Below are 17,500 nucleotides of genomic sequence, written 5' to 3' on the forward strand. Positions count from 1 at the left end.
ATTATCATTATTATTATTATCATTAAAATTATTATCTTTATTATCATTATTATTATTATCATTAAAATTATTATCTTTATTATCATTATTATTATTATCATTAAAATTATTATCTTTATTATCATTATTATTATTATCATTAAAATTATTATCTTTATTATCATTATTATTATTATCATTAAAATTATTATCTTTATTATCATTATTATTATTATCATTAAAATTATTATCTTTATTATCATTATTATTATTATCATTAAAATTATTATCTTTATTATCATTATTATTATTATCATTAAAATTATTATCTTTATTATCATTATTATTATTATCATTAAAATTATTATCTTTATTATCATTATTATTATTATCATTAAAATTATTATCTTTATTATCATTATTATTATTATCATTAAAATTATTATCTTTATTATCATTATTATTATTATCATTAAAATTATTATCTTTATTATCATTATTATTATTATCATTAAAATTATTATCTTTATTATCATTATTATTATTATCATTAAAATTATTATCTTTATTATCATTATTATTATTATCATTAAAATTATTATCTTTATTATCATTATTATTATTATCATTAAAATTATTATCTTTATTATCATTATTATTATTATCATTAAAATTATTATCTTTATTATCATTATTATTATTATCATTAAAATTATTATCTTTATTATCATTATTATTATTATCATTAAAATTATTATCTTTATTATCATTATTATTATTATCATTAAAATTATTATCTTTATTATCATTATTATTATTATCATTAAAATTATTATCTTTATTATCATTATTATTATTATCATTAAAATTATTATCTTTATTATCATTATTATTATTATCATTAAAATTATTATCTTTATTATCATTATTATTATTATCATTAAAATTATTATCTTTATTATCATTATTATTATTATCATTAAAATTATTATCTTTATTATCATTATTATTATTATCATTAAAATTATTATCTTTATTATCATTATTATTATTATCATTAAAATTATTATCTTTATTATCATTATTATTATTATCATTAAAATTATTATCTTTATTATCATTATTATTATTATCATTAAAATTATTATCTTTATTATCATTATTATTATTATCATTAAAATTATTATCTTTATTATCATTATTATTATTATCATTAAAATTATTATCTTTATTATCATTATTATTATTATCATTAAAATTATTATCTTTATTATCATTATTATTATTATCATTAAAATTATTATCTTTATTATCATTATTATTATTATCATTAAAATTATTATCTTTATTATCATTATTATTATTATCATTAAAATTATTATCTTTATTATCATTATTATTATTATCATTAAAATTATTATCTTTATTATCATTATTATTATTATCATTAAAATTATTATCTTTATTATCATTATTATTATTATCATTAAAATTATTATCTTTATTATCATTATTATTATTATCATTAAAATTATTATCTTTATTATCATTATTATTATTATCATTAAAATTATTATCTTTATTATCATTATTATTATTATCATTAAAATTATTATCTTTATTATCATTATTATTATTATCATTAAAATTATTATCTTTATTATCATTATTATTATTATCATTAAAATTATTATCTTTATTATCATTATTATTATTATCATTAAAATTATTATCTTTATTATCATTATTATTATTATCATTAAAATTATTATCTTTATTATCATTATTATTATTATCATTAAAATTATTATCTTTATTATCATTATTATTATTATCATTAAAATTATTATCTTTATTATCATTATTATTATTATCATTAAAATTATTATCTTTATTATCATTATTATTATTATCATTAAAATTATTATCTTTATTATCATTATTATTATTATCATTAAAATTATTATCTTTATTATCATTATTATTATTATCATTAAAATTATTATCTTTATTATCATTATTATTATTATCATTAAAATTATTATCTTTATTATCATTATTATTATTATCATTAAAATTATTATCTTTATTATCATTATTATTATTAATAATAATAATGATGATAATAATGATAATAATAATAATGATAAGAATAATAATGATAATGATAATAATAATAATAATAATAACAACAACAAGAGTAATGATACGGATAATAATACTGATATTTATCATCATTGGCATTACCATCATCATCATTATCTTATATCATCATTATCAATATTAACCATTACAATCATAAAAGTTATAATGGCAAGAGCAGTGATATAAAATACCACATCCAATCTTTATCAAAATTATCAAACTTTTTTTCATCACCCTTGCCATAATTCCCTTTTTCATTATCAAAATAGATATAGTCTCTATCACTATCTGTACTAAATATAGCGAGAATCTGCATCGAAAAAGTACGTTTAAATTTATCAACATGTTTGCTACCTGTTGCACGGTTTGACGTGTCTTGTTTGTTTCCATTCTCGACAAAAAAAAAAATTGTAGGATTGTTTGTTTAGCTGGAAAAAAGACACAAAAAGAGCCGGGAAATTTCATAATCAAAATCCGTTTCTTTTGTTTGTAGTTCAATGCCGTTTTGTTTTTTTTTTGGTTTTTTTTTTTTAGTTCCTATATGTGTTCATGTTTATATTTATCCATATGATCTCTGTCTTGATACATGCACACACACATGTGTTAATATAGGTGTATAAATATATATATATATATATATATATATATATATATATAAATGTGTGTGTGTGTGTGTGTGTGTGTGTGTGTGTGTGTGTGTGTGTGTGTGTGTGTGTGTGTGTGTGTGTGTGTGTGTGTGTGTGTAAATATATGTATATATGTATATATATATATATATATATGAATACTGTACATAATTATAATATTCATCCCCCTTTTCAGCATTTTTTCCTTCCCTTAGCAATGAGAGCTGCACTTATTGTGGCGTGCCTGTTGGCCGCCCTTGCGCTGCCCCTCCAGGCCCTCCCACCCCCCGCCGGAGGAGAGGGGCACTCCGCCCTGCAGCCTCGCCCCCCAAAGTTCGCAGGTGGGCGTCACCTGACTTGGTGGATATTCGGGGTAAGAAAGCCATCGATGTGTGATTGTACTGAACTACTGTAATGGATACTTGCTTTAAATGATGACGATAAATTCATTTCGCATAAACACCTACTCGGCTTGATTACTTAGCTAGAAAATGTTAATAACCGCAGAACGATGACGAAGAAGTTACCACGCCTGACGCAAGCGACCACGTCTCGCCCACGCCCCCTCCTACCTCCTCGCCAGGCCCCACGACCACAGAGGCGCCGAGTGCATGGAGGTCGTGGTTCTCGAAGGTGGGCGACAAGATAAAGAGCGCGGCGTCCAAGGTCAAGGACGAGCTCCGGGAGGCGAAGGAGGCGTACGACACGGGGCGGGCGGCGGTGGGGATGGCCCTCACAGAGGGGGCCAATAAGGTCGGCTCCGCCATCAAGTCCGGCTTCAGGAAGATCAAGATCAAGTTCACCGGAGGCAAAGAGAAGTTCAGCATCATGGCGACGCGTCTGAAGGAGAAGCTCGAGGCGGGCGACGAGCGAATCCTCGAGCTCATGAAGAAGCTCGGGATCAACGTCAACATCGAAGACAACAAGATCACGGGAACCACCCTTGACAAGAAGAACGTGTCCGTGACCGAGATCCTTCATGGCGAGGGTCTTCTCTCCAACAAGTCCGCTCACTACCACACTGTCGTCGAGGAGCCTGAGTTCACGGGCGGAGAGAGGGCGCCGGAGCTGGGCGAAGGGGCGGGCGGAGAGGCCACGGCGGAGGAGGTATTCCACTCCGCCGAGGACCATGACACTTCCCATGTCACTGAGGACTCTGATACATTCCACTCCGCTGAAGATCACGACACTTTCCACTCCGACGAGGACCATGACACTTCCCATGTCACTGAGGACTCTGATACATTCCACTCCGCTGAGGATCACGACACTTTCCACTCCGATGAGGAATACGAGGATGACTTGATCACTCCCTCGACTTCGCGCGCATCGCTTCCTTCCACCGCAAGGCCTTAGGTTAGCGTCACGGAATCCACTCCTGGGCAGTCGACGACAACCAGGATGCCAACCACAACGGCCCCAACTCCCACGGTGGAACCTTCTTCAACAACTTCCACAACAATGCCCTCTACTGGGCGACCAGTTACGACTAGAAAGCCAACAACGAGTACTGTGGAACCATACACATCACCTTCTACAACCCTCTCTACAACAATCGAACCTACAACTCCAACGACCACAACAACAATCGAACCTACAACTCCAACGACCACAACAACAGTCAAATTCACAGACCAAACTACTACTTCTACAACACCTACACCACCAACATCCACCACAACACCCATGCCCACAGATGTAAGCACCTCTACAACACCTAAACCTTCTCCACCACCAACAACCACCACAACAGTCAAACCCCTAGTTCCAATAACCTCTACAACCATGAAGCCTCCACCACCAACCACCACCACAACAACTCCAAACCCACCAACATCGACGACACTCAGATCCACAACCCCTACAACTTCAACAACATTCAAACCATCATATCCACCAACCACGACCATAATCACTGAAACAACCACGAGAAGCACCGTTCCGTCGACGAGTAAGCCAAGCCCTCCGTCGCCTACACCTTCAGGAGAGGGAGTCAGCGAGTCTTACGAACCTCCCCTTTTCCCCGGAGGTTCAACCCACGTCGAGGAGGAGAGGGAGGAAGAGGAGGAGGCTGAACCCTTTGAACCTCCTCCGTTCCCCGATGTGTTCAACGACCCGGATGTACGAGATCGTCTCAGGGAGTTCTATGAGAATGGAGACTTCAGCCATTCGGAACTCATTTCCAGGTTGAATTTCGACCCGGATAACTATGAGTATTATTACGATGGGGATTATGATTATTGAGAGTATGTCTGATCAGGCGTTGTGTGTGTTTTGTTGTTGCAGCGTTCGTGTTTGTTTATTCACGCCCCTATCCACCAGTCCTCTATTGCCGGGGAGTAAAGACATTAAGACTGTCTAATGCCCTATAAAAAAAAAATATATATATATATATACATACATATATATACATATATATACACATATATACATATATATATATATATATATATATATATATATATATATATATATATATATATATATATTATTGTATCTTTTAACATAGTTCCTCCTAAAAGGAACATTCCTATTCATTTTCTTTGACACGTTTATTTTTTTTACATCTGCTTCACTCGCTCTCACTGTTTGATATCACATGTGTGGCAGACAATGTATTTTTACTTATCTTTTTGACATTCCATTATAATTTTGTTTAAGTCCCGTTTTCGTTTTATATCACGCCATAATCCATCTGCAAACAACTACGGTATTATTCTTAAGGGTAAACTACTGAAAACCAATCTTTTGCTTCATTAAAGGAAGTCGGTCGTATTAAATTTTCTATAAAAATCTTTGGGCATTATATAATATATCTATACCCTAAACGTATGTCTGCTAGCATTAAAACAATAATACAATACAAATTTATAATGAAAACCCTCAATAAAATAACCATCTATATGCAATACGTAAATCTTGTTAAAGTATGTTATGGCTTCTATTGCAAATACAGTTATTCATGTATTTAAATGTGATGTGCTTTGCAGTTCTTTGAATTGATATCTTAGAGCCACTATGTTGTTATAATAAAAGTTGTTTACTGGATCCCTTACATTAAAAAATAATGACATATAATTAAGGTATCAATGATTAACTAACATACTGTGTTTAAGATAATCACCATGTCCTGGTCTCCTGAGATGCAAAGTATCTCCTTTCTGATCGTTGTCTAATACATGTAAATGAAAATAAAGGGAAAATATATAAGAAATTGATGTAAAAAAAAAAAAACTAACGAAAAGGCTGATACTTAAAAGACAGAAAGGGATGGATATAGAAATGAGGAAGTTGTATTTTCTTAAGACTAGTATTCCCCATTGTGCATTTTGAGTGTACTTTACTCATGGTCACAAGTTTCTTAAAGTATCTTTTGGCAAGTTGCTTTATACATTTCACTACTACAAGTAATTACTGCATAATCAATCCTTGATAATGAATATGTGAGCTTGTACAGGCTGATATAATTGCAGAATTAAGCAGAAAAATCAGGTCTTATTAATTAGCGTTTAAAATGCAATGAAATTAAGTTGAGAACATATGTACTAAATGACAAATTATTTATTTCTGATACAAACAAGAGACAATATTTAACATGTGTCACTGATATTAGACTAATGTAGTTTTGACAGTAACAGAACTAGCACCGTCCATTTCCGTAAATATATTGAACATTTTAACAAAGTGTATAGTATCTTTTATACACATCTTCAGCTGCATGTTAACGCATTTTATAATATACAGTTGAACTGCTATTGTTTTTAACTTCAGAAGAAATTGTTATTTGTACAAAGTTAATTTTGAAGAATTCCTTCAAATGTTTTGAAGTTTTTGCTACATTTTCTTTTTTTTTCTTTTTTCTTTTTTATCCTGATTTTGATTTAATCTGCATATACTGAAAGAAAACATCTTCAATCACTGTTGAGATCTGGCAGTAACTTACAATAAACTTCAATAATAGTCATAATAGCTATCATGAACCAATAAATTAAAACTCGCTGCATCTGGTATATAATGAAGTATGCAGTGTGGCCACAAATTTAGCAACGCTAAAATGGAAAAAATTAAAACATTCTGAAAAAACACCCATGTTGATCCATCTCATCATTCTATCTCGGAATCCCTGACACAGTCTGCGTTTACAAACTCTCTTGCAAGGGCTAGGACAGTGCCTTTCTTCAAATGATTTTGGACGTGGTAATGGGAGACTGTTAGCTTGAGTAAATGCCCTTCCCATGCTCAGATTATTAGCAAGGATCAAACACAAACACTTGGAGGCTCTCCTGGTCCCCAGTCATTCACATTACTATTACACAAACCTACTACAACTAAATACAATACTGTGGGGAAGAAAACATCACTTATAAGTAGCTTGACTAAACTTGACTATACTATCTATAATCCATCAACAGTTCATTCGGTGAGGCAAGGTGCAAAAAACACAGCCCATGCTGTCACAGTCATGTAGTCAAGGTTGAACTTGGACATAATCATAACATGTTTCGGATTATTTGTTTAGAAACAAAAGCTAGCCATAATACTGGTCGCCATTGCATATTTTCATACACAAGTACTGTTTCCCCAGAGGTGTACATTGAATAAAAATACATTGAGGTAAATAACAAGAACATTTGGTCATAAGTAAAAGAAATTTTGTGATGAACACTCAAGGATGAATGACTTAAAGTTGGGGCCTTACTATACTATATTATTACTTCACAGCTTCATTTTCTTTTCAGCTTTTCTCTCCATACAGTGATATACCTTTAATACATTATCGTTACAAGTTGTTTTCTTAAAACACGTACTGACAGGACTTTATTTGATGCAGGGAACCTCTCTGAATGACTGACACTTGCAAAATCTGGTTAGGGCCACAGCTTCAGTAGACCAGTGATGGTAGCATAAGCAACTATAGTACCTGCGATTTAAATCACATGAGAAATGGAATCCTTTTTTCCCAATCTATCACTTTCATTAAATTTTCATATGTATTTTAAGTCATATTATAAGTAACTAGGCCTAATAGCAATAGCATATTCTCCTCAATATGTATACAACATTAACATCATGCTCAATGATAAAAATATTTTTATAAGAAAACAGGCTATATGAAATTTTTTCGTTTAACCCTATGCTGACGGGCATGATGTGTACATACATGCCATGCCCACTGTGAGTTACTTGTTTGATTGTTTTTACACATAGATGGCTACACTTGTACTAAATCACCAATAAGCCAGTTATGAGTACTGCCTGTCTCACCCGTTTACCCTTTTCTTTGATTTATGAAAATATTTTACATTATCTTATTTTTCCGTTACTAATGTTTATAACTTTATAGTAATTATAATGTTTATAATAAAATTAACACCATCAATATTCATAGCACTAGTAAAAAATACATTTTTCCCACCAATTCAAATCAGGTAAGGTCACAAGGTCTACTAATTGACTCCTTTGTGGCTAAGCACTAGCAGAGCAGAGACATTACAAAAAAAATAAAAAATAAGAACAGCATTTTTCCCATTTTTTATTCATTTTCCTCGGCAGCATTGGGTTAATATTAAGAAATGAAACATGAAATTTATTTATATGTTGAAACTTTCTGTCATGTCAACATCTAAGGTCATTAGTGGCATAAATATAGCGAAAGCATGAGGCTTGGAGGCAAAGCTCCCAAGTAAGAAAAAGCTATGTGATGTCAAAGATCATGTGATGCTATGGTAAAGTAGAATAGCCAAAGGGTTAGGAATGGGTTAGTAATTAGGGTAAAGTTACAGGTTGAACAGCAATAGAGTAATGGTAGTGAAGGGTGGTTGAGTTAGTGATTAGTTGTCAAAGTTGGGCAAAGGAATTGACAAGTAAATGGGTTAAGGTTGGGTAAGGTAATGTATAGGGGTTAGATCAAGTGAAGGATGTATATGCATTTGAGGAATGAAAACAGGTTGTCAAAGCAGAAAGTGTGAGAAGTTGTGGGAGGGATCACCAAAAATCGGTCCCATTTGGTTGGGCTAAATAGATTATTTAAGAATTTTGTAGATATGGGGGTAGTAGAAGGACAGGGGCATGTGGAAGAGGGAGTAGTGTTGAGGGAGGTAGTGTTATGGGGAGGTGGACAATAAGGTTGTAAGGTAGTATTAAGGGAGGATGGGGTAGTTGATGAAGAAGGTTGTGGGGGTATAGTTGTTGAAGTTGAGCATGTTGGGAGTAGAAATGTCTCCTGGGGTGTTGATTAGGGTGGATACTGTACTAGTCGGCATTGAGGAGGGGGTATTAGTTGTAGTGTTCAGAGCCGTGGTCAAAGGAGAGCCTGGGGTCAGGGAATCGGGCGAGTTTGAATTGGTGGAGCTATTTGATGAAGAGGCAAGCCTCATTGCTTCTAATAATGGTATGGTTAATGGTTAATGGTTAAAGGTTATTCATTGTTGGCCATGATAAGCCTCGAGTATGTTGGGGAGAGAAACGGTCCACCCCTCAGGGTCGCTTGAGGGGTAAGGGCTAGACAACTAAAGCAGGGGAATACCGTGCCCATGGCTCCCTCAGGCTGTTCAGGACTGGCACAAAGTCAGCCTTTCATCCTTTCAGCACGGCTCTCACACCTTAGGAAGTGGATAGTAGAAGGGGTTAGTGAAGGGACAGAAAGGAAAAAGTAGGAGGGGGAAAAAAAAAGACCATGCAAAATTTGTTGAGTCGAGGGCTGAGTCCCAAGGTTGGGGAGTTTCACCAGCATTGGGGAAGCCTCCTAAGCCCCCCCACGACAACAACGGGCAAGGGATTGGGGGGGTTAGCAGAGGAAGGAGTTAAGGGAGTTGGAGACATTATGATAAAGCATTGTGACAAAAATGGCAAAAATTAGTTAACTTTTAGGATAAGTAGACAGAACAAGGGAATGCAGAAAAGGAAAATCAAGGAAGAGAAGAAGAGATAATGCAAAATTACTTGAGGCAAGGGCTGAGGTCCAAGGTAGGGGTGATCCTCTACATTGGGCCTCAGTCCCTGTCTCCTAAGCGCTCTAACGACGACAACGAGCAAGGGATTGAGGGGGTGAAACATAAAAGAGAAGTAAAACTACGTCTTAGTGACCAAGACCTGAAAACTTCATGAGAAATATCAACTGCTGCAGTTCATTAACTTCAGCTGATAGAAAACAAGTCCTTTTTTCCTTTTGCCATCAAGTGTCCAACTTATGTACAATCTCTGTACATTTTTGACAAAAGAGTACATGTGTAAAGACATTTTACTTTCTTGGTCCTTCATTTTTAGTTACTTGTGTGCTAATGCTGTCAAGTGCTTCCTCAGTATTGCTTCTTACTAACAGCTGAAACTTTTCTCAAATCTATTTTTCGTAAAAACTTTACTGATCCAACAACCTAAAGGCAACATATTCATATGCTTTCAGTTTCATAAAGATTTTTATCAAACTATAGTATCATAATAGTGTTCTTTTAAATAAAAAATATACCCCCTTCCTCCTGGGAGTAATAAAACTCCCTTCCTTTAGATATTCTACTATACATGTACACTTGTGCACATGCACACAGGCACACACACACACAAATGCATACACACACAAACAGACATAAATAGCTTTCTCAAGATATAAAAGTTGGAATACCTTGAGAGTCTATCCAAAGACTGCTCTTGCCCATGGAGGCAAAGGTATACTGGTTAAAAAGTACTAATAATCTCAGGTTCAAAATGCCTTTAAATCACATGTCATTCATAGTCTCTCCTAGTTTATGAGGCATGTCTGCAGTGGATGATTGCTGTTTTTTTCACTTTCTTGGTGCAGTTAGTTGCATAGCGTTACAAATAAAGAAACCTTTTTTTTTTCTTGATTATTTTACAGCAGTTACTCTGTACACGCTTGCAAGATATTTACATCATTAAGTACTACCCTTTCAAATTCATTCTATTTCCCTGAGATCTCATAAATGTACATCTACTATAAATGTACATTCCAGATAGTAAATGTGGAAAGATTACTGCAAGTAAAATATCAGTCCCATGATGGATTATTTGAAAAAGAGTATTTGATATGCTGACATTATATATGCCAAGATTTAAAGCAGCCTTTCAGGAGGTACAAATAAATTCAGAAATTATAAAAAAGTCTGAATTATTTGCTATTTCCCATTTAATCCCTACAATCTGTATGTCATGACCATCTTGTCATGAATAAATTTGGCTTGAGGGGCAGGTGACATGAACATGAAGTCATGGAAAAATATGGCTGAAGACTGGGGTGACTGTAATTTGTCACATTGAGAATTTCGGATAAAGGCCGGGGTGATAGAAATGACACCACGAGTGCACAAAGCTCTTGGAAGATAATTAAACTGAGTGGACATTTAGAATGTATTATCTGTGAGCCATGACTGAAAGAGCCCTTTTACAGGGAGAACAACATTTCCATGCTCAGGATCCTATTCCTGCTCACATGACCGGTAGTGCAGTTTCTATGACAGAAAAATTAATATCACCAAAAAAAAAAAATAATAACAAAATATTACTGGTTATTATTACTGAACTGTGTTATGGACTACCTAGAGACATATGGAATATGTGCAAGGAAAAAAGTCTATTACTATCTGGATACAGTAAATATAATGACAAACAGACATCGGAAAATGGCAAAAAAGCAAAAAATGTTCATGCAGAAAAAGACAAAATAACATGCCATAGAAGAGGCATGGAGTCTTGTCACCACACGAGTGTTTGTGTGCACCCAGCCTACAAGCCTCAAATAAGCTAATGCATCTGGATCCAAGGGTTTAATCCCTTCACGACAGGTCACGTCTCTAGACATCATAACAAACCGCTCAAAGTGTGGCGTGCGGCTGTACGCCGAACCGCTACAAGGCGGTGATTCAGCTTGATGTACCGAAATCCCGTGCTCAAAGTCGGCGTGTTGCCATTGATCGCCAATATAGTTTTTTTTTTTTTTTTTTCTTCACCCGTTACCAAGGGGTTAATAATGAATACACTGAATAAATTTTTTTACTCAAAATCATTGCAAGTCATTGCAATAAGCATACTGATTAAATAACATTTCTAAATATATAGAAAAAGAAAATTACCTATCTAGGTATGTTTCATAACAAAAATGTTCAAAAATTATAATAATTAAAAGTGATCAATATTTCTTAAATAGAAAAAGGGAGCTGGTTAATAAAAAAGAAAATAATCCATTTCAAGTTTAATAGAAATCTTTTCCAAATCCAACCTTCCATTCATACACATCATGGAAATCCAACCACCACTTTCACTTGTACGAAATCATAGAAGTCTCCCTTAAATCTCTTTGTCTATGTTTAGGTGAAAATAAATAACTTGACTATCTTTTTAAGTTGGCAATTCCCTGCTCTCGGTCAGTGCAAAAGAGAAAATAACAAATTTTAAAAAGTAAAATATAAGGAATCACTACAGAGGAGGCTCATTAACCTAAATAATTACAAAAATAGAAAATGCAATGAAACCAGATCAAGTTACAAAAAATGTGACACAAATCTCACTTTGAAATAAGATTCTCCTTATATAACACCAAGAATGTAAGACATCTATCTAGATTCACTAGTACTATGTGCTTATTTCTTCTTCTTCTTAGAGCTGGTGCCATCAGAGGTGGAGGCAGCCGAGGGGGCATCTTGTGCAGGGGCCCACTTCAGGGGGTATCGGCGGTAGATGGGCCAAGGGGGTAAAGTTACCTGAAAGGTATCTGGAGATCAGTGACTGTCCTGTGTAATTACTGTAAGGTCTCCTTCCCCTTGTGAAAAAAATCAAAGAACTCTTGACTATAAATACTACAAAATACATTATAAATAATTATTTCACAAACTTAAAAGGAAACTTGAAACAAAGTCTTAAAACCTCTATACCACATGTAAATGTCTAAACAACAATAATAAACTCTCAAAAAAGCTGCCAAAGCTTACACTTCATGGATGGGATAAAGGCAGCAATTCACACTCTTGCATATTTTCCACTGATCTAAATTTTAAGACAATATTCCACCACATACATATGGTCAGTAATTACTTTATAAAAATCTATGTATTTTCCCCTTGCTGACATCTCATATGGGCTTGCATGTGTGCAGATAAGTGAGGGTGGTTAGGCATGCAAGAAATATAACTGGACCTACCCACAGGATGTTGAACCCCACTGTGAAACCACAACTTACCAAACAGGCCAAGATGAATCCAGCACCAAGTGTGAGCACAGTCATGTGGAAGTCCTGTACATAATAGCCCCAGAGCCAGCCAACAGCCTGAAAGGGATCAAAGAGATTACTCATAAGCAAGGGTTCACAAGAAATTACTGAAATAAAATATTCACATCCATGAAAGCAAGGGTACACAAGAAATAACTGAAATAAAATATTCACATCCATAAGAGGGAGTGTAAAACTAACAATTTCCTTGTTTGTAATGAACTCAATATGAAAAAAATAAATAAGCTAAATAATAAATTCATTTTAAATATTCTGAAACTAAACAATCATGAACATAATCTATTTATGAAAAAAATAGTAATATATCATTAAATAATAAGAAGAATGACAAAGACTAATTGTAAAGATTTTGCTGCAATTGTAATTATAACTGAAGATGATGAAGATAGTGACAACTGATGAAGATGAAGATGATGACAATGGTGGTGACAGTAACAGTGACAGTGACAGTGAAAATGACCATAATGCTCACCATGACAATGAAAAGACGAACATTAAAGCATTAACACTAATAATAATAAATTTAAAGTAATGATGATGCAGAGTGGTAATGATCTGCTAAACAACATATGATACTTACACCAAAGGCAACAACTATTATCTGGAATAGTCTTTCTGCCAACTTCTGCCCCTCGAAATCCTGAAAGAAAAAATCATTTTCCATAAAACATATAACACTACTTTTAAAAATAATATTCATATGAAGGGTTTTAAAGTTTACAAGGGACTTCATTTATCAACTTGAAATATCAACATAAAAAATAGCAATGGAATTACCATATATAAGATATATAATGTACTGAACAGCCTGGCAAAAGTCAACATATACCCACCCCTATGTTCTAGCAAGATAAAACTAAAATTGACTCCTTAATTGACCATAAATCTGTAGGGAGGTTTGTAAAATCTCCATAATTAATAGAAACAAAACATCACAAGAAGTATGTGGTATACACACTAATTTGGGGGAATTCAGTTGCTGAAAGTATATCGGTGCATATTTCTTGGAAAATATGCGATGAATATTCTAAGTGGCTGGTTGCTATTTAGCGTAATGTATGACTGATTGTTATTTATCAAATAATTTCTTTACTGCCAATTTAAAGTAGAAATGTCGTACACAATTTAGTAATTATCTAGAACTTATCTGCATCTTAACCCTGTCCAGCTGGGAAAATAAAGTGTTCACTGTGGTATTATTTTGTGAAGTCTTAACATATAGATGGCTTCACAAGTGCTCAGCCACCAAGTGGTCAATTAGTCAATCTCTTTACTGATTTCATCTTTTTTTGAGTTTTTGGGAAAAATGTTTGTACACAAATGCTATCAAATCAGGAATTCTTTACATTATGGACAGACTCACAAGAGACAAAGTCCCCAACTTTCTGTCACAATTTTTTCAACAATTTAAGTTGCCATGAATGGGCAACTGAAGAATATCATCTTCAATCTGCCCTAGCTTAGCGCATCCATACCGTAAAGATTAAACTCAATATCAATGCTGTTATTATTATTATAGACATTATAGGCATTATAATGTTACTGACATTACTAACAGCAATATAAGAAAATATTTCAGAAAATCAAGGCAAAGGGTAAACAGGTGGGATGGGTAGTGCTAGTAACTGGCTCATTGGTGACAGAACTTGTGGAGCCATCAATGTGAAGACAATTAATAAACTTAACTCAAAGTGGGTATGTAAGTAAGAGTCCTCCCCTTCAGCATCAAGTTAAAACCTATCAAATCTGGTACCAATGAACTCCTTCCAGTGATTATTAAGAAACTAATAAAAAACAAAACAAAAACACTTAGAAATTGAATAAAAACAAAATAAAAACATGAAATCCAGAATATATATATACTTGTATAAAACTGAATATTTGTGTGCGGTTCTCATGAAAACTAAAGTATATGTGAACAGATATGCCTCAGACTCATTAATATATAATGTCTGACACAATCCTACTCGAAGCCAAGTGTTGACACAACAGAGGAGAAGAGAAATAAAAAGAAATAAAGTAGTGGATGCACAGATAATAATTAAAATGCATCATATCGAACGCGAAATGCATGACGATCCTCAACCATCCAAATCAACCAGACCCACACGACCACAATGGACTTACTCTCTGTGCAGAATTTATCACAGCCTATTTTCTTCATGCCCAAAGTTATTCTTTGCCTACACAGATTATTTCATGTATCAGTAAATGTAGTTTTCCCTTCTTTATGACGATGTTGTTACATTTTCACTATCTTAGTGTGATCATTATGTAGTTGTAAACGAAAGTACTACATGTTACACAACTTTCTTATTATCAACATGCAAAGAAAATGCTATATATGAAAAGTGTATTACTTTCTGTCATTCTGTCCATTACGAGAAAGTTTACCTCATACCATATGACTATTTATTGAAACTGTATATAGGCAACTTTTTGTTTCACATAGCCATCCAACATTCCAATTACTATTCTCTTTCAAGTATTCACACTGTAATATGCACAACTCTGTTGTATTGGGAACAGTTTATGAAGTGACCACAACACTCTGAGGCTAAGTCCCTATTACCCCAGACACCCACGAGAATCCACAAAAATCTCTGTATGAACCAAAAAACTTCCTAGCCAGGGGCTTCACTGCCAGACTTCCATCCAATCACCACATTTCCCTATCAGACCCCATCCAATTCCTGTGGACTTATTCTCCGGATGGCATTAGTCCCAGCTTACTTTCTTTTTTCTGATGTTATTCATTACCTGTGTAGATTATTTCATATACAAGTGAGTGTAGCTTTCCCTTTTCTTTATGATAGGGCTAGTGTCATTACATTTTCCTGGAAATATATACCAATGTATTGTAGCAGCACAACCCCGCAACCTGAAGCTCAGCATACTTGCCAGGTTGGGTCACAGCCCTGTCCACGCTCATTGGACAGCAGGCTCCCCTCATTCCCTGCACACTTACATAGCACTAGTGTATTTAAGCCACAGAATCTGGAACCAAGATCAGCAATCTATGAACCTCCAGTCACACCACAGCAAGCAGCAGTTACTTAGGACTGTTTAGTCCTTCTCCAACTGGGGAGCCTACTGACTCCCCTGTTTATCTCCACTTCAGCTACAGCACCCAGCCATACCAGTGGGCACTAACACCCACTACAACCATTCCCTAAAGAGATAAGACATCAAATCCAAGTGGTAGATGCAATATCATCTACCACAGTATTACATGTTTCACAACTTTCTTATCATCAACTTGTACAGGAAATATCATGGATAAAGTGTTTTATTTTCTGTTGTTCTATCTATAACAATCAATGTTTACCCTATACAATATGGTTGTGTGAAACTGAAAATAAACTACAATCTCGATAACATGACCATCACATAATGAAAAAATTTGGTGACATGAACATGTTACCCTGGTAAAATCTAGCTGTGGGCCAGGGTGACGCGCACTTGCCACCCATGAGCATTTCTGTTAAAAACTAGGGTGATGAGAAAGACTCACAATAAATGCAGAAAGCTTTTGGAGGGTGATTACACTCCTTTGGCAATTAGGAAGGGGCTCTTACATTATTTCTATTGATAAATGAATGTGGAATGTACTGCCTGTGAGCTAAAACTGGAAGAGTGCCGACTTCAAAGAGGATGCTATTTCTGTGCTCAGGATCATCTTCCTTGCTGCCATGATTGGTGGCGCAGTTTGTATTACAAAAAATTGAATATTATAAAAAAAAAAAAAAAAATTAAAGGACAGAAATAACACAATGTTACATATTGTTAAACAAACTAAAAATGTTTTTTGCAGAAAAAGGGAAAATAACGTTCCAAAAGGGAGGCATAAAATCTTGTCACCACACATGAATGCTTGAACACACCTAGCTTACAAGCCTCAAACCCAGCAGTGTCCACTTACATAAGCCTAATACCCATTTCATGGGCATCTGGATCCAAAGGGTCATTGTATCATGGAGTGTAGTTTTACCCTTTCTCTATGATACTCAATTTCCAGAAAAAACACCAAAGATGAAAATTGTCTTATCTTCTGTCCATTAAGCAAGGTTTACTTCATGCAATATGGATGTATGGAGATGAAACAATACTAAAATATGCACAGGACACACATTTTCAACCAATAAAACAGGTATAGTTTCAGTTTCCCACAGTTATGTCAAAGTAAAAATTGCCTGTTATGCACATAAATACTGAAAATAAGACACTCTTCATCTATATTACCTGCGCAAGTTAATAAGAAAGTTGTGTAACACATATTTTAGTATACATTTAAAGGTAAATGTAATGGCACTATAAAAATCACATAGAAAACCTATGCTCATTAACCCCTTACTGACAGGTTAAGACATTTTTTTTAAAATCTACACTGGAAATTAATGGCAACGAGCCGACTTTGAGCGCAGGAGGCGTTACATCAAGCCAAACCTCTGGCTCGTAGTGCTTAGGCACGTCGCTGCGGCATACAGCCACACTCCACAGACCCCGATATAGA

At 33.9% G+C, this 17,500-nt stretch overlaps 2 protein-coding genes across 4 annotated transcripts in view; one reads left to right on the forward strand and one right to left on the reverse strand.

Moving 5' to 3' along the window:
• Nucleotides 1–4,106, forward strand: part of LOC125025883 — a 6,818-nt gene extending 2,712 nt beyond the window's left edge. Inside the window, exons 2-4 of one of the 3 annotated variants that reach the window (XM_047614186.1) lie at nucleotides 2,966–3,123; nucleotides 3,258–3,913; nucleotides 3,995–4,106. In XM_047614186.1, coding sequence (XP_047470142.1) covers nucleotides 2,968–3,123; nucleotides 3,258–3,913; nucleotides 3,995–4,106 — 924 coding nt within the window. In that variant the 5' untranslated portion in view covers nucleotides 2,966–2,967. Of the gene's footprint in view, nucleotides 1–2,946; nucleotides 3,124–3,257 lie in introns of all 3 variants that reach the window. The other 2 variants (XM_047614184.1, XM_047614185.1) reach the window with 2 other exon arrangements.
• Nucleotides 4,107–11,937: 7,831 nt separating this feature from the next.
• LOC125025988 (signal peptidase complex subunit 1-like) overlaps nucleotides 11,938–17,500 on the reverse strand; it is a 6,621-nt gene continuing 1,058 nt past the window's right edge. The window contains exons 2-4 of the mRNA XM_047614350.1: nucleotides 13,568–13,627; nucleotides 12,937–13,023; nucleotides 11,938–12,460 (exon numbers count right to left, since the gene is read on the reverse strand). Of these exons, the coding sequence (XP_047470306.1) occupies nucleotides 12,341–12,460; nucleotides 12,937–13,023; nucleotides 13,568–13,627 (267 nt within the window). The 3' untranslated portion in view covers nucleotides 11,938–12,340. The remainder of the gene's footprint in view (nucleotides 12,461–12,936; nucleotides 13,024–13,567; nucleotides 13,628–17,500) is intronic.

Source organism: Penaeus chinensis, chromosome 5, assembly GCF_019202785.1.
Source record: "Penaeus chinensis breed Huanghai No. 1 chromosome 5, ASM1920278v2, whole genome shotgun sequence".
Lineage (NCBI taxonomy): Eukaryota > Metazoa > Arthropoda > Malacostraca > Decapoda > Penaeidae > Penaeus > Penaeus chinensis.